Genomic DNA, 18,058 nt, shown 5'->3' with positions numbered 1-18,058 from the left:
TCCGTTTTAATCGTGACCGCTTCCGTGTTGACCCACGCTTTGCACGTTACCAGTTGGAGATCATTTTTTCAAGATAATTTGTTTTATTTTTTATTTATTGAAAAGATGAGACCGCTTACAGAGGAAGAGACGAAGACGATGTTTGAAAAGCTGTCGAAATAGTAAGGAGCGAGAAGACATTTTGACGCTTGTTGATGACTACTTGGATTAGCATGCTAGGCTAACCATATGCAATGCACGTGATAAATATTTTCCTCTCTTAACAGTATTGGAGAAAACATCAAGCTCCTCGTGGACAGACCGGACGGCACGTACTGCTTCAGGTTTCACAATGATCGCGTATATTACATGAGGTAACTATTCTATACGCATTTCGGAGCAGGGGTTCTAAATTGGGGAAAAAGAAATAAACTAAAGAATTAACGTTACACCATGTCATGTCAAAGCAATAAGGGAGAGTAATGGGGAACTGTACGTCCATAAAAGACATAAAACTCATTATTCCTTATTCCAGGTATATATAATCTATATGTCATGCCTATTGGAATTATATGCACAATTTATTGCAAATACCGTAAAGACCTCCCAAGTGGGCAAACAGTTCGAAAACCACTTCTTCAGAGGTCCAACCCTCAACAAGTTATTGGTGAATAATCATTGTCTTGTTTCTACAGCGAAAAGATTCTGAAACTGTCCACAAACATTTCTCGGACCAAACTGGTGTCTGTAGGCAGTTGTTTTGGCAAGTTTACAAAGACCAAGAAGTTTCGGCTCCACGTCACAGCTCTGGATTTCCTGGCGCCCTATGCCAAGGTTTGTTTTATTCAGTCTCATTATTAACGTGCAACTTTTACCCAAGCAAAGAATGTATAATGAAACATTCAGCACACTGTTCACGACACCGTTTTAAGCGATGCTAACATTTCTAATTGTCAAAATGTATAAAGTAAAGCTTACTTACTTTCTTTGTTTAGTTCAAGGTGTGGGTGAAACCTGGAGCAGAACAGTCTTTTCTTTATGGAAATCACATCCAGAAATCTGGTTTGGGGAGGATAACGGAGAACACCATGCAGTACCAGGGTGTGGTGGTGTACTCCATGGCTGATGTGCCCCTGGTAGGCACTCTCCACATGCTTCAAGTTCCAACTTATTGAAAACATTTTGAGCTCTTCACAGTGCGTTATTTTTCAGGGGTTTGGAGTGGCAGCCAAGACCACGCAAGAGTGTCGACGAGTGGATCCCATGTCAATAGTGGTGTTCCATCAGGCTGACGTGGGCGAGTTCATCAGAAATGAAGATGCGTTAACATAAATTAAGATTCTATCCGTTGGACTGCAGCACCTGTTGATTTGTCAAATTACCCCCCCCCCCCTCCCTTTACACACACACACACACACACACACACACACACACACACAAAACCTCAATGTATGTCACATAACATTTATAATAAACTCTAATTGAAAAGATAAGAGTCATGGGGTGAAATGCAAGTTTCTTTAATTACACATAAAAAGACATGTACAGTGGACCTATACATACTGTTTTCGACTGGTGGATTCATCCACTTTTTTTCAATATTTAAAACAAATGGATTCTATGTTCATTGAAATGCTTATTTGAACTTTATCTCCATTACTCATGCTGGGCGAGTCAAGTGGTGCCCACTGTGCTACAGCGTATCAGAAATGGACACATTACAAAGCAATCTGAAAAACATTTTACATGGTTGGTAGGTTACATTGGTAGGTGCAGATATCTTGGTTAGTAAGATTACAAAAAGCCTAAGCATTTATTCTTGGGCGGAACCTAATTTTAAAAGTACTTCAGTAGATCACGATTTACAAAAAAAAAGATAACAATTGTGAATACAAAAAAAGGATACAATTCAGAAACACTTATTTCAGACAACATTTTGGGAAACATCTTGAACATTGAATGGTGTCAAAGACCGAAGATAAACTCAAGCTGAAAAAAAAGATTTCAGACAACATTTTGGAAAAATCTTGAACATTGAATGGTGTCAAAAACAGATGATAAACCCAAGCTGTTAACATTCGAAAATACACAGCAGTGAATAAAGTCAATGTTATAAGGGAATATAAAAACATAAAACACAACAAAAAACTTGAAAATAACCAAACGGGGCAAAAGATGCCTTGTTTGGAATATCTAATCAAACATAAGTACTGTATACAGTTTTGCTAAACATGTTTTTATTTGCCAAATGTTGTATAATTCTCCGTATTGCTAATGACATAAGTATTAATCTACAATTCACAATTTATAAATAAACTTGAGTTTCCACATATACTTTTTTTTTTAAAAAAAAAAAAAACAAGATCAAATGAGCTGTTTAAATCAAATTGAGCTTCTTCATTGTCCTCCATCTGTCTTTGAGTTGGACATTTGTCCTGTCATCAAATGAGTAATTTGATTTAATTTTGCTCCAGTTGCCCTCTCCAAATTTTTTGACTCCCTCCTTGAGCCTCCGGCTTTCCTCTTCAGTCCATTTCTGCAACACAACAGGCAAATAATATACATACGTATACACGTTTACCGTTGTGTTCACACGTTTACAAAGCCTATGGGTATGTAAACTTATAAGCACAATTGTATATATTATCCTCCACTTGTCAAATTTACACAAATAAAAAGCTTACCCTTTTCTTGACTCCAGGGGAGGAAGTTCTGTCAAATGATGATGCTAAAAGAAAAAGGAAAAAAAAAAAAACTAAATTAGACCAGAAAGCACGACAACAGCAAATATTTTAGTTCCTTTTCTACGACCATTCAAACGCTGCTCTTCTTCAGTCCAGGACACTTTGCTCTCTTTGGCATTGGCATACAGCTCCTTCCTGTTGTCAAAAAAAGGCAGGGAGTGTCATTTCAATTTTCGAGTGACTTGAGATTAAATCAACAACCCATGGCCATATGTAAGATGTTAAAAAAAACCCTTTTGGGTGTGCACTAATTACTCACGGTTAGATCTTCAATATTCCACTCTTAAAGAATAATAACTAAACATTATTGTCTTCCCCCCCACACAAAAATTATTTTTTTTTTTTGCTGAAAATTACAGACCATTTTGCAAGAGAGGGGTCTTTATTCGGAGTGGAACATTTTTGAGGGGTACAGCAGCGAGAATTTGATGGAGGCGAACAGTCCAGTGATGAATCTGGGATAATAACTTCACGTGTAGCTTGTACAAACCTGAAAGAATATAAGGATTGTCAAACAGTGACACAACCAATGTTCCCTCTTCTTTTCAATCCGTCTGAGCATTACTCACATAACTCATTCTGTCATTAATGAGCAAGGGGGGGGGGGGGGGGGGGGGGGGGGGCTCTGAGTAAATCCGGGGGCCTAGCTGCGGCCCTGGACTGAACCAGTCAAAGTTGGCTCATTCGTGGCTCGTGCTTTGATGACGCAATGCAGCTCGGAACTCCCAAGAATTCATGTGAACAGCACATGATGATGTCCAACACCTTTTAAATGTATGTGTGTACGAGTAATGAGCTTCTGGGTACTTATCCCGATATTTCTGAGGGGATAGCTGAGGTGACGACTACAAGCATCATCCATCACCAATACGGGAGAACGATGCATCTATGCATCAGGTTGCAGAAAAAAACGACAACTATTTTTGTTTGTTTTCAACGAGCTTTTTTTTTTTTTTTTAATCTTGAGCAAATAGTATTTTAGACATGACAGTATAATGTATATTGCACTTGTCACCATGGCAATAAACCAGCCACAAGTTGTGAAAAAGAAAAAGAAACTCACCCACTTTCACCACTTGTTCTATTTGCATATACTCCGACAGCCATCCCATCTTATAAGAAGCGCATTTCTTTTGGCTTGGTGCGTGGATGTGTCACTGCTCGTTCGTTTCACCAGAAAAAAGCCTTAGCATTTGTGTCTCTTAACTCCGCACTGTTGTTAGCTGATTCACCTGCACGGGTTGTACTGTATGTGCAGGGAACGTTTCTGTCAATGCGTTTGATTGAATGAATAGTGTAAGTGAAACTTATCGAATCACTGGCTGGACACTTGTCACTCGCTGTTCACAATGCAAAATGGTAAAACAATATTGGTCTAATTAACCAAATAAGACGATATCTTGTACTAGTTATTATTAACACGTTTATCTTGCATTTTGTTTTATGCGCATCATAGATTTTCTTGTGCACGGAGAATGTGCAAGCAGTGCGCAATTGCGCATGCAGCTTAGAGGGAACACTGGTCGCAACCCAAAAAATCTGTTCCGTGGCACAATTTGCACTTGCTTGCTCGAACTGCTGCGGAGGCGTTTTTTCACAACAGATCTGTCATCCGGAGAATCCTGCACAATGTTGAAACTGTCCAATGACAACTCTTCTGATTGAGGCTTCTTTCTGCATACACATAATGTTCAACACAAACGGCTAAAGGAAATATTGAGGAATAAAAATAAATAAATACATTTTAAAAATGCACTTACTCATTTGAAAAAGTCCGTTTCTGACGTCTGCCTTTTGAGACTCGCTTGCTTGCTGCTGAGCTAGAGGATTGCTCCTTAGCTTGTGGAGATTCCGCTACGTCACTAGCCGAAGACCTAAAGGGCAATCATGTTACAATGGTGACTAAACGTCTTCACTTTCATATCAGAGCCTCGTTCCCACCTGGGAGCCTTGTAAACCGCACACTGTGATTTGAACACTGACATTACAACAGACAACCACTAGTCCACTGTGCTGCCTTAATACAACGTTCACAACACTTTAAATGAAGTTATTGTTCATTTACTATTGTACATTCACAAAAAAAAAAAAAAAAAAAATATATATATATATATATATATATATATATATATATATATATATATATATATATATATATATATATGGAATGAATGTAGTCATCAACGTGCCTATCCCTGAAACTGATCAGAATCTAAATACTGTACATGTATTAATATACACATGAATACAAATTAATTTATTAACTTCAACTTGTCATGACAGAGAGAAATACGGGTTACCTGTTATTTGTCACTGTATTGTTGGTCGATGGAGGGTTCTCCGGTTGGGCCACCTCCATGTTAGTTTGAGGGGTTTCACAAACTACACTTTGTGACGACATTGGGCCATCTGCTGTGACTGGATGCTCCTCCTCCTGAGAGGAGGCTTGCACCGAGCTCGCTTGACTATCAGGATCCATGACCATCTTCGCCATGTTAGCTGTCTGTTTCCTGGTAGGGACCCTCACTCGTTTCCTGGCACTGGTTTGCGGTGATTCAGTCTTGGACAGCGGAGGGGCATCTGTTTGAGTGGGAGGGGCAGCCGGGGCAGCCTGAAGGGGACTGCCAGAGTTTCTCTGGAAAAGTTCTTCGCTGTCCCCATTTCTGCTTGTGTCCTCCATGTCAGTGGCAGCCAAACTACTTTCGTTTTCAACTTCTTCCTCCAGCTTGCAAAATGCTACCTGGTCCCCACCTGCAGTCATAGCCTGATAGGCAAAGGCCAGTCGCTCCTTTGGGATTATTGATTGTTCACTAGATGTTGGAAGAGAACAATGTGGAGCTAGTGAACACATCGCAAAATGACAGCATATTAGACACTGCTGATCATGACGTCTATGTAAACAGTCGTATCATGAGAATGGGCCTCACTCACTAATAAATGAATAGAGATGTTCAGACAAACATCAATAAGGTAAAGGTGCGTAGTTCTCCAGTGATCCGCGAACCTACCATTTCAGCAGCTGGTTGTTTACTTGTGCACCATTTGGTGTGGAGGGGCCACATTGGTCTTTATCCGCAGTTGTTGTGCGCTTGTTATTTTGCATAACACGTCTATCGTTGAGCTGCTTTGCGGCCTGGTAGAAAGACAAAACTAATACTCCTAAAGCAGTACTCGCATGAAAAAAAAAGATTATAAACAAAAAACTACTGCAGGTAGACTTAAAAGTTCTTTATTTTATTATGCTCTATACAGTATAGACCAGTGAAAGCAGCAGATCCCGAGTCAAGGTGTACAACACATACCTTTTGAAGAAAGGGAATAGAGAACTGGCAGAATTCCTGGCAAAAGGCTGCAACCTGGTCCTTTAACTGTTTGAAGTCAATTTCCTCAATGACTTTATGCTTGTTACTTCTCTTACTGATGAGATCCATGAAAATCTTTCTCTAAGGTGTAATAACAATTTTACATGACAGGCTCAATGAGGGTATCAATGTCAAACTTATTTTGATTTTTCAATTGTAACACCATGATTAGCAGATGGCAGGAAAAAAAAGGAGTTCTATTGCAAACATTGCGGTTTTGACAGAACTCACCATAGCAACCTGTGATTTAGGAAAATGGCGGAGCGCCTCCTTTGCTTTGTCAAACTCTTTATTCTTAATGAAAAGCTTGACACTCTAAAGACCGAGACAAAAACACAACATTGTTACATGTAAATGTTAAATGCAATCTGGCTTTTGTCATTGAAAGTTTTGTTAAATTTAGCCATTTTTGCCCCAAACTTCAACGTCTGTAATTTGAAAGTGAGATTGTACTACACTGCAACACTCAAATTCTACTTGTTCAGCCATATTCAAAACAATTGATAATACATTTTCTCACAACATTTTGACCTTTAAAGAAATTTATTTTTTATTTCCATTTGGGAAATCTCTCGAAAGCAAATTGGACCAATGCCAATGGTGGTGAATTTTAGAAGTACCAATGAACTCGTTTGAAGTACATATTTGTTATATGCATGCTGCACTTTTTTTATTTGTGTCCACGTACCATCTCCTTCACTAAGCTGCAAACTCTTGTCAAGTCATTTTCTGAAACATCATTTCTCCCATGCATACTTTCTAGATGCATAAGGGCTGATTCCAAAGGTGACAATGGGATGCAGTGTTCAAAAATCACATCTGTAATGACAAATATAAATATTTTGTTTGGTCACAAAATAAGTAGTGTAAAATAATACCATTTTTAAACTTCATAACCGATGTTTAAACAGTTAGAAGAGCGTACAGATGAGAAAAAAAAAGTTATGTCCTTACTGCATTTCTACTGCACAAAGTGTGTGACGTACTCAAAGAGACTTACACAGCACACCAAATCGCACATGATTATATCCGTCATAATATTTTTAGGAGACGGTCATGGAGCTCACAGAATGACCTGGTCTAATTTGACTGAAGCATGCAGGACTGTTCAATTGCATTTGGTAGTCACTTGGAAAACAGTCGCCTTAAAAACACACAACATTTGATCTTTTGCTAGCTTGGATCACAAAAGGGGATAGATTACTCAATATGTGGCTCTACTGTAGGGCCAACATTATATTTCTTGCTTTAACTGTACAGATTCATGGCAAGTACTCCAAAATAAATAAATTGCATGCACTCACCAAGGTTTTCACCCTCGTTTATCCTTGAGAGCAACTGTATTACCAAAACCTTTTTTGGCAAAATGTCACTTGCTGCCACAGGACGGATTAGCAATTCTAGAGAACACAAAGCAATAAGAACATTATTCATTGCACCTTCAAAAACTTACACAGTAAACTATTGTGTACATAAAATAAGACAATAAAATCAAATAAGCATGGTTACATTGTGATGTTCCATATCATGGATTTAACAAGTCAAGTGAAACAACAAGTTAAAAAGAAAGCACAGCTAGCCACATTAACAGTAAAATTTGGTGGCTATGCAACGAAACGGGAGGCGATGGGTTAATACTTACTTTCGATCACTTTTCTTATTTGGCAAAAATCTTCGTATTTATCAGCCTTGAACAAGTCCATAGCCAGAGAAATGTAATAATCGAGAACCCAGCGGTTGACCGTAGGCTCAGATTCTTCCTCCGCCATTTTGTAGCAACAATGAGAATGTAATAGGTCGCTTGTTCAGTTGTAAGAGCCAAGGCGGTTAAAGGCTTTCTCCACGGTGTACTTTTTAAGGTGACACCACTCCAAAACTATTACAAGAATGAAAACACAACTTCCCAGGAATAGATAATCTAATCAAATATGATATTTGAAAAAAATAATGACAATTAAAAACAACTATGGACTGGAAGCGCCAAGTGAGGAAAAAGGATGTTGATTTATTTTTGACTTCCGGGAGAAAGGGTATATTTTTAAAGTCACATAATTCAGGAGAGCGCCCTCACTGTATAGGAGTGGCCCGACAACCAACGAATTCGTGTCACATTTATTTTTCATTCGTCGTGCTGTCTGCATTACTGGATTTGATTAATATTATTAATAATAAAAAATGATGAGTATTTTGGTCCAGTTTTTCCCTAACTTGTTTTGGAAACACTAAATCTATTTTCACTTCTGTCATATGTAAAAAGAGAAATACTCAATACATATTACAACTAGAAGTCCTCATTTAAATAAGTTTATTTAAAATGACATTTAACATGAAATAATATTGACACATATACTTAAAAAAACATAAGACCATTCCATTTATATCATAATCATGAAAAGCTTTATACTCATAAACGCTGTAGAACTTGACATAATTCTTCCAGTAGACCGGGAAACTGTCCGGGTGACACAATTTAGTTATGTCAACGTAGTGTAATGCAGCCATTAAAATATATTAGCCACTAAAATAAAATTCACGCCTTGTGGATTCTGCCAACCCTGTCAAAGGAATCAATAATAGTCACCTGCTTTAAATAATGGCCAGAGCATTATTTTTCCCAACTATTAAAGGAACAGTGTGTAAGATTAAGACCCTTTTTCGTTAAAAGAAATACATTATATGATTGTATATTTAAAAAAAACTTGCAAATCAATGTGTTCTTAATGACCAATGGTATGTTTTAATTATAATCATAGGTCTAGTTATCATGAAATTATATTACATAGTGGGTGGCACTTCGCCGGAGGCGGCCATGTTTTTTATAGCTATAGAACTACTGGCCGTAACGATAAACGGTCTGAATCTTACACACTATCCCTTAAAAAACAACATACACGCACACAGAGAAAAAGTTGATTAATCGTTTCATTTCAGGGACAGAATAGTGTGTTTCTTAACAATCTAGCTAATTTGACCATAGGTGAGCAATATCATATAATGTTTAAGGCAAAAAAAGAATTGTCCAAATATTATTTGGGCCATTATTTTAAGGAAGTGACGATATGTTTACATCATCAGCATATTCATCAAACAGCACATTCCTACTGTATATAAGTTAATTCCCAACCTAAACTATTTGACAAGCTCAATATAAGACACAATACGTTCCCACATCAACTTATGTTGCAAATGTTTCATTGGACATAACGAGTTTACAAACACAGCGATTTGAGGGGAAGCCTTTGTCCAGCTCTGCATAATGAGCTGGCAAAAAATATGAAGAAAATTTATTGATATATATATATTATATATACTCGGCCAGGTTTCTATGTTTGATAGTGGAGTCATAGACTTGACTCAGGCCTTCCTTTGGATTTGATATTTGAACAACTGCAAAACTTTGATAGTTAAATTATATGACTGCATCAAATCAAAACAAAATTGTTGCAGCACAGTAAGAGAAATGAGGTTTGCATCGGTGAAACTCCCCAGATAGCAGTTAGTTTTGTGTGCCCAAGTTTTTTACATTCGTCACATAGCAAACAACTTATAGTGTAAACAGCGAGAAAGAAAAGTCACTTTCTACTGCCAACCGGAATGGAGAAAAAGTCCAACGCTTGGCAAAGAAGTGACTTCAGGTAACAACACTTTTATTGAGTGACTTTGAAATTTGAAATCAAGCCATATTCATCCAGTGCAAAAAACCAAAACAAAAAAACAAAGCAAAACTATATTATAGAGACAAATGAGGGACACCATCATTCATGTGGAGGAATTCACTTGACAGGATGCTCTTGAAAGGCATGTGTTCTAAAAACACTGAAAAAGAGTTGCTTGTTTTCAGGCCTGATATTTCCGAACTAATGATAATAGAGGCGAGTCGTTGAAAAAGCTATACATTAGCAGTTTGTGCGGCTCCTGCCAACAACTGTGTGCTTGTGGGTCCTTCTCTGTGATGTCCACCACAGAAAAGGCGAGCAGCATGCAAAGCCACAGGGTTCCAAATTTTGCTGTCAGAAGGCGCTTGCGAGTCTTTCCTCCTGGTTTCCACTAGAGGGGGCTACTATGACAGCAGCAGTTGATGCCGAGCCTCTGAGCCAATGTCTTGGACCACAGAGCAGCAAACTTCAGATAAGATGAAAGTTGCCTCCCCAAAAACGGCTCCACTGAGTCATACAAACGACAATCGATAAAAAAAAAAAAAAAAAAAAAAAAAAAAACTCGTTGTTTAGGAACTGGCCCAGGCAACAACCCAGAGAGAAATAATGATGCTGAAAATAAAACCTAGCCAAAGCCATTTATCCCTGTGGAAGAAGAAAGAGGCTTGTTATTGACAATTTGGTCCCCTTTTTGCAGACAGTGAAAAAGCCTCATCAGCCTAGAGCAGGCAGCGGAGGCTGATTGCACGCATGCAAATCAAAGCAGCACACTTCCACTTGTCGTGCGTCTGGTGCGCCAGACTCGTTCAAGTGTCGTACGAGTGGTGCATATCCTTTTTGCGGTTCCTCCATTAAAATCTGAAATAATGCTATTCGTCCCCGATGTCAAATATTTACTTTGAATCTCGTCAGCATGGAGAAAAAAAAAAGTAACAGAAATAGGTAGCAGTGAACGACTGGAGCAGGAGCTGCTGACCTCAAAAGGAATAAAAGACTCACTAAGAGGTATATACTGCATGCGCCACCACACAAAGCAAAAATCTTCCAGTTGTTGGTGAGAGTATGGACAGGCAGTGGAGGTCGCTGAAGTCCTGCAGCCCCGTCCTGTGAGCCACACAGGAAGGCCAGCCCCAGGTGGGCTCACATCCATTCCATCATCCTCTTCAGAGTCTCCTGACAGGCGCACCAACCCTTAGATGGAAAACTCCGAGCCGGGGCGGCGACCTTGGCTCAAGCGCTTGAGGCGACGCAGACGTAGCCCCGTGAAGGGATTGCACCACAGCAGCGAGGGCGGACCCCCGAACACGGCTTTCATTCCGTCCCATCTGGTGCGACGCTCCCAGGTGGGCTTCTCGTTTTTAAGACGTTCAATCTCCTGCAAAATGCCAACGCACACTAAAATCAATTGTTGAAGAAATTGAGGCAAATTTGAGTGCACTTTCTGACGACAACCAGCCTAAAAGTCACAAATAGCATATCAATGTTCACTAGAGCTGCCATGATTAAAGGAAAATTTATAGATTATCCAAATAATCAATAATTATTTTTGAGAATGGGTTAATCATTGTTAGACTTAGTATAATTTAAAACTGTCCAAATCCTTGTAATTTCAGTCTCTCACCAGTAAATAGTCTATTTGTGTGAAACTCCATGCAAACAGGCTTATTTTGTAAATTTTTTCAGTAACCAAACCTGCAACAGAATTTGAGTGTTTTTTTTTTTATTTCACAGTCAATTGGAATTCATGTCATGTTTATGGATATGGAGTGAGAAATAAAACTTGCTTTTTTTTTTACAATTAATTGATTAAATTGACAAAATAATCAGATTAATGTCCACTATTAGAAGTTGACTACAATCCATTCTATGGCATCTATTCCAAACAGTATTATATCGAGAAACACAATATTGTGTACGATTTATTTAAATAGTACAATACAAAAACTAAAACTCATCCCCAGCTTAATTTGTGAAATACATAGGCATAGGCTTTATGAACGGTATGTGATTAATCTATATACTGCAAGTTTTTTCAAAAGTAATTGCTAAAATAAACTCCTCAAAAATTAGGTTTTAATTGCCACACTTGTGGGATGCAGTTGTGAAAACACAAACCAGATCAGTTAATTGATCTTAATTTTTCTCAGTTATTAAATCAAAGGCTCATTCCAAACATACAGCCCGGTTTTCATCAAACATCATTTCAGCTTGCTCTTATCGGGTTTCCATGACTACGCTGTAAATTGGAATTCGATTTAAAACACCAATTTTACCAATAAGATGAAGAAAAAACAGCAAACGCTTTCAGTCTTTTTTCATTGCATTCTATGTCAACTAAGAACAAAACACCATCTTGAACAAGCACACCCTATTGCACCACAGAAAGTGGTACATGGTACGGGAAGGATATTTAGAGAGCCTTGAAAATCACCAATGATGAAAATTAATGTAAAATAATGCTTTCAGACTGATATGAACATTCCAGCCCAGTTGGAAACCAAGGCTTAGCATTTGCATACAAGTGACACGCTATATGGTAGACACTGACCGTCTCATCGTTGCAGATGGAGTGGATCTGCGTACCAAACATAACAGCAGTGAAAGTGAGGAAGAGGATGGCCTCGAGACAGAGGAAGATCAGTAGTAGCACAGAAACCCCGGGAGAGAATTCGCTGCACTCTGTAACGGATGAAGAAAAAACGTTTTGTTTTTTAATACTTCCTATAGCAAGCATAATGTGGGGTGGATGACTTACCGTTCCACTGCACTTTAATACACGTGAAAAAGTGCATGCCACTGAGGCCAAGCGCATGAGCGGAAATCAATGCAATGTACATCTGAGGAGAGGAACAAAAACATTAATTTAAAAATGTATAATATATTTACTAAGTAATGCATTATCATTGAATGTACATTTTGAGAGCGTCAGCGCACTTACAGTGAAAAGGACAAAGAATCTCTGATTCTTTTCTCCCACACAGTTATTGACCCAGGGACAGTGATGATCCATCTTCCGAATGCATCTTTTACAAATACTGAGAGCCAGTGACAGAAAACATTTATGAACAACAGAGTCATGCTGATGTACACTTTAATTGTTATACTTGATGGACCTGCAGTGGTGCGCTCTCTCGGGCTTGATACTGCAGCACTTTGGGCACTTGTAAATGACCTCACCAGGTTTCAGCTGCAAGCTCTCCATGTACTCCTTGGTTGCGTTGCCTTTTGGCACGGCTCCCTTGAAGAATGAGAAGATCAAAAACTTGAACAGCACTCAGTTGAGACCAGACCTGCCCAAAGGCCAAACTATTGCGTACCGGATCCGACAACATGGTGCGCAAATGTGAAGCCAGGGCGAGTACGGCGAGGGCGTTGAAGGTGGCGCCATTCAGCAAAGAATACCAAAAGTTCTTGGCGGGCAGCAGCATGACAAAGTTGACGACAAATTCGGCATACAGCACCAGGAACCAGGTCATGCTGGCGCACACCATACCGCAGCTGTCCTGGATGAACCACAGCGTGCGGTTCCCGGCCGTGTGGTCCACGTGGGCGCCACCGACCATCACTCCGGCCGCCAGGCTGCCTGACTCCACGTCGCTACCCGCTGACAGCAGCGGGTGGTGCTGCTCCATATCACGCAGACGGTGGTTTGAAGAGTGCATCCTGGCCTGTGGAGGGCAAAAAAAAGCATTCTATTAATTTAATTTAATTTACAATGCAACAGACTAAAACTTAGAAATGGTAAATTGGGACTGTCATGTATCCCATAACATGAATTCAAATGTGAAATAAGTAATACCATGTCATTTAGGAGGCTTAAAATTATAATATATATATATATATATATATATATATATATATATATATATATATATATATATATATATATATATATATATATATATACCTCTGTTTCGATATAGTATGCATCCGTTTTAGAACGTTTGCACAGAACATTGCATAAATGCACTTTCGTTTAGCGTTGTGTACTTTGCCTCTTTGTTGTCAACAATGAGGCTGTGTGGATCCTTTTTTCAACGGACTGACGCTTTATAAAACGGAAAAACACGGCTTGACATGTCCCCTTCAATCGTTAGACATGTGTTTTAGCAAGTCGGCATGGTTGTTGGCAGGTTGGAGGAGAAACAGCGAAGGGCAACCTTTTATGCTCTGATCTCACATCAGTCGTCACTTGGGTAAAGAATATCCCAAGTAAGACGATGAGCAAGTCATCTTCGAAGACCTTTATTTCAAATTAATTGGATGGGTGCGAAGATGACTACCTGTGGAAGAGTAACAAGGATGTTTGAGCAATCGACGGGGAGATAGGAGAGGACGCCCGGGTGTTAAATGGGAGGAGCTATTAGGAGGGTCAAATAGTGATGGTGACTTTTAAGGCTTTTCGAGAAATTAATATTCAGCTGTGTCATAAAATACAGCAATGAAACTTCAAATAATTTTATTGTTGCAACATTAGTTTCAGCATTTGCGTCTACGCGCATGAGCACATTGCCTCGCAGTTGTCTCGTTTCCTGACCCTCCATAACCGCAACAGTATTCAATATACAGTTAAGAAATGTTTCTAAAAGTACCATAATAACACACACCATGTGTTATATTTGGACAGCCATGACCTATGTAACCACTAAAGTCAGGAGTAGACTTATAATCACATTATTGTAGAATTCACCCAAACTGAAGAAAAAATGGGGTTGATTAATATGCGAGGTCAACCTATACTAGGAGAAATGCAGTAAGTATAGTTTTAATATTGGTTTTGTGAATCAAATATATAAGTGGTATTTGTACTTGGTTTTGGTGACTGCAAATCAGTTAAGTACCGGTGACAGTCTTAAAAATGTGAAATCAAATATTCCTATTTTGATTATTTGTTCTTTGGCACCTGCCATACTATAAAATATGATATAAACTTTAGTGATGTGCAAAGTGCATCTGCAAAAATAGCGTTCAAATTTTAGGAAGTATTAATATTAGAACACTACATTTTGAACAACGGTTAATAGTGTAAAAAAATACACTTCACAATAAGTTAAGGATATTGTGAGAAATATACTGTATAAGCATACATACAGATCATACAAATAGTATTTGTTTTATTTCAGAGATTTTTGGGATAGAGAGCAACTGTTTTGAGGCAATATGCACCCCATTTTGTGTTTTTCACAAAATGTTCAAAATGTGCCTGCACTCATTCAAATAACAATATTGCTAACTTATTGTAAGCCCCACACTAAAATATTGTTTCAAGGTTTAAAGTGACAGTGGAAGACATCTAACGCTTCTAAAAAAAATAAAAAATATCACAATGGGACATGTTTGCAAGTCTGAAGAAATCAGAGGTCAATCTGTGTCATTAGACAGATTGTGGGCAACATTGGTTCCTGTGTACAATCAAAATCTTCATTGTGAAAAGAATGCCTCTGACCTTGTCAACTGGACATTGTTCCAATGCACTACATGTTGTGACTGACCAGAGACAGTAGAAACATGACTAATCGCAAACATAAAAGTAGAACTGGGCTACTCCTTCAATGTCAAGACAAATACCCTGCACTAGACTTTAAAAGGCTCTAATACACTGAACCAAACAACTTTCGCACGTGAATGCAGTGACTATACATCTCAGGTGCGGTAGCACTGTGTTTTATTGTTGAACAAGACAAAGTTACAATGTTAAGGAGGGGCAGGATACACTTTACTCCTTCACAGAGTATTGATTCTTCCTGTGGTCAATAGAAGAGGGGCGCGTCATTAAAGTAACAGCAGCTGGTCTTCCAGCTGTTCACTGCGCCCACTCAAGAGAGCACCACACGACACTTGGCATAATGTAGAACATTCATTAGAAACAGGCTATATCTGTAGTCATCAATTTTTTTTTTTTCTACCGTTGAATGATATTAAATCTTTAGAGGTAAGTTGTGGCTATTATTTGTGCCACAATGGGTTGCCATCTTTACTGTAGCATTAGTGACTTTGAATGTGTACGGTTTTAAAATACGTAGCCAGACTTTGTGACATGGGCTTTGTGACTGAGGCTTCAGCCAGGGTGAGCGAAGAGTGGGCTGGCTGTTAACTGGCCAGCTTACTGTTAATTGTAGCCCGTGTATAAATGTGTTTTTTAGATATTTGCCTTTTCACCGTTTGTTTCAATAAAGCTACTGAAAGCACAGATTTATGACAATTTCAGGATTCTAAATATTTCATTTAATTTTTTTGCAGAGCAGTTTTGTGAATCACTGTATTTATTTGAGGTGCAATATTTCAATTTTGAGGAGCTTTTTTGTAAGCTAATCTCAGACAGAAAGCACAGTTTTTTTAATTAAACAATATGATATTAAGTATTATTATTACAGTTATTAATGAGTAATGCATCAAAGATTATTTTTCTATCTGCATTTGAAATCCACATGTCAGCAGCCAGCAGAGATTGTGTGTGTTTACTTTGAAGTTAGCCTTTGTAGCTCATCGGTGGCATGATATGACAAGCTGTTGTTTTTCTGCTTTCTTGACTTTTTAGTGTGCCTCAAATAAACATAGAAGTATGAATATAAAATTGAAAAAAAAACAAAAAACAAATCCTTGCATAGTTTTTTTTAAGATCCCTGATTACCAGAGGACTTGTCACCCATAGTTGCTGAAATCTTCCCATAGATGATACTCGCGGGTTTCTCTCTTTTTCTGCTTGATGGGCTACTCTGACGACAACTAATGTGCAATGCCAATTGAACAAGCAGACATCACAATAATGCACTTTTTTAAATGAGTAATTCACGAACCGTGTACACCTCTAAAGCACAACAATCACATTTTGTGACTCGCCTTATCATGCAGTCATGATGACTATTTAGTTTTATGACATAGTGATTGTTTCCTTGAATGTTTAAATGTTACTTTCTTTACAGATACTAAATGTTGCGTGGTGGAAACAGTTAAAACCACAACATATATATTTTAAAATCATTTAAGTGACTGGAGCAGGAACCCGTAATAATTTGTTTGACCTTTAAAGTTCTTCTGTATATGTGGTTAACCAGAGATTGCAATGGCTGACAGCAGCAAATGTGAGCGTAAATGATTTGTCTCTATATGTCAGCTCTTTGACTGACGGGCCTCTTGCCCACTCAAATTAACTAGGACAGACACAACCTCCGACCCAGAATACACTGAAGTGTATAGTAAAGCAACTGAATGAATGAATAACATGTTGAGGAAACTTTCTGTCATTATTTCCACACTCAGGCTTCTCCTGCTTGGCATTAACTGCCAAATGCTAGGAATGCCATTCTTCAAGCTTTGACAGATCAGATATGCTAACAACATAATGACTAGCAATGACAAATATGTAGTCACCTACCTATATTATGATCCCGCCTCACAATAACATGCTCGATTTATGACTTCAGGCCCAGCATGAGATTTAAAATGTAGATTGCCTTAAAAGTAGAAAAAAGACACCTGAAAGGTAAACACAAAGAAAGGTTTAAAACAATACAATTTATAAAACTAAAGTTTTGTTACCAGCATACTAACACTTGTCAACGCTCACGTCATGTCAGACGTTCATTTCCTCGCAATAACACAGCTCAGATCCGACAAGGAAATTCGAGTGTTTTTCCACATCAGTGATGACTATTTGCAATGATATTGACACCGACTGGCTTCCGTCTTTACGATTTGGACGCTCAGACCAAATCACACCACAGCTTCCATATCAACAGCAACTGAGATTGGAGCCCCTCCCCTCATCGACCAGCTAGTAAATCACCATCTTCTCATTTACCATTTTGGCTAAGCAGTTGTCCATTTATTGATGCGGACAAGTGTTGGCCTACCACGGCAATACTCAGTTTACCCGACTTTCCCTATTTGAATGACAAGCGTTTGAGTCAAGAATGTAAACAAACATCCACTACAAATGATAGTCGCTTTACATTCCATATGCTACCGGGCAGGTGGCTACATTTCGCTAGCTAACGAGCGAGCTAGTTTGCTAGCTTCGCTACCGCCGCACGAGGGAACCGAGTATTAAAGAAGATATTTATTTACGGCGACATACCTCAATATTGCTCATACAGTCGTTCGAGGACGTTTTCTAAATCCATTTTGAGCGCGTCACTACGAGTGGACTACTGTCTTACAGCTCAGAGATGACTACCGGAGAAGCGGAGGGGAGAACGACACATCCCATCAACCATTGTCGGAACTTCCGGGATTCGGTTCCTCTTCGTGAATGGCTGAAAGGAGGGAGGGGGGAGATCAGTATGGGCCAACAGCGTCACCTGGCGGGACGTCAAAG

The 18,058-nt window shown here is 38.8% G+C and overlaps 3 protein-coding genes across 5 annotated transcripts; 1 reads left to right on the top strand and 2 right to left on the bottom strand.

Annotated features, from left to right (window-relative positions):
• Positions 1-10: 10 nt before the first annotated feature.
• nip7 (NIP7 nucleolar pre-rRNA processing protein) lies at positions 11-1,472 on the top strand. Its single transcript, XM_088413788.1, has 5 exons — positions 11-161; positions 267-353; positions 675-813; positions 975-1,115; positions 1,192-1,472. Exons 1-5 carry the CDS (start codon positions 106-108, stop codon positions 1,309-1,311), a joined length of 543 nt encoding a protein of 180 aa, XP_088269914.1. The 5' UTR covers positions 11-105; the 3' UTR covers positions 1,312-1,472.
• A 5-nt stretch (positions 1,473-1,477) lies between these two features.
• Positions 1,478-8,075, bottom strand: terf2 (telomeric repeat binding factor 2). Of its 3 annotated transcripts, XM_088413785.1 has the most exons (13): positions 7,728-8,075; positions 7,390-7,485; positions 6,774-6,904; positions 6,317-6,400; positions 6,026-6,166; positions 5,732-5,856; positions 5,024-5,533; positions 4,484-4,597; positions 4,290-4,397; positions 3,085-3,213; positions 2,791-2,858; positions 2,664-2,707; positions 1,478-2,515 (listed from the first exon to the last, which is right to left on the bottom strand). In XM_088413785.1, exons 1-13 carry the CDS (start codon positions 7,852-7,854, stop codon positions 2,357-2,359), a joined length of 1,836 nt encoding a protein of 611 aa, XP_088269911.1. In that variant the 5' UTR covers positions 7,855-8,075; the 3' UTR covers positions 1,478-2,356. The 3 variants fall into 3 exon arrangements, with proteins under 3 accessions (XP_088269911.1, XP_088269913.1, XP_088269912.1); XM_088413787.1 differs by lacking the exon at positions 3,085-3,213 and having other exon boundaries at positions 2,791-2,854; positions 4,286-4,397; XM_088413786.1 differs by lacking the exon at positions 4,290-4,397.
• Positions 8,076-8,373: 298 nt separating this feature from the next.
• On the bottom strand, positions 8,374-17,983 carry zdhhc7 (zDHHC palmitoyltransferase 7). Its single transcript, XM_088413844.1, has 8 exons — positions 17,819-17,983; positions 17,117-17,217; positions 13,059-13,409; positions 12,855-12,979; positions 12,680-12,776; positions 12,497-12,578; positions 12,290-12,420; positions 8,374-11,116 (listed from the first exon to the last, which is right to left on the bottom strand). Exons 3-8 carry the CDS (start codon positions 13,401-13,403, stop codon positions 10,934-10,936), a joined length of 963 nt encoding a protein of 320 aa, XP_088269970.1. The 5' UTR covers positions 13,404-13,409; positions 17,117-17,217; positions 17,819-17,983; the 3' UTR covers positions 8,374-10,933.
• Positions 17,984-18,058: the final 75 nt, after the last annotated feature.

Source organism: Hippichthys cyanospilos, chromosome 4, assembly GCF_059441005.1.
Source record: "Hippichthys cyanospilos isolate Australia breed blue-spotted pipefish chromosome 4, RoL_Hcya_1.0, whole genome shotgun sequence".
NCBI classification, from domain to species: domain Eukaryota; kingdom Metazoa; phylum Chordata; class Actinopteri; order Syngnathiformes; family Syngnathidae; genus Hippichthys; species Hippichthys cyanospilos.
The sequence above is the reverse complement of the archived record's forward strand: the minus strand, read 5'-3'. Positions and strand labels throughout refer to the sequence as shown.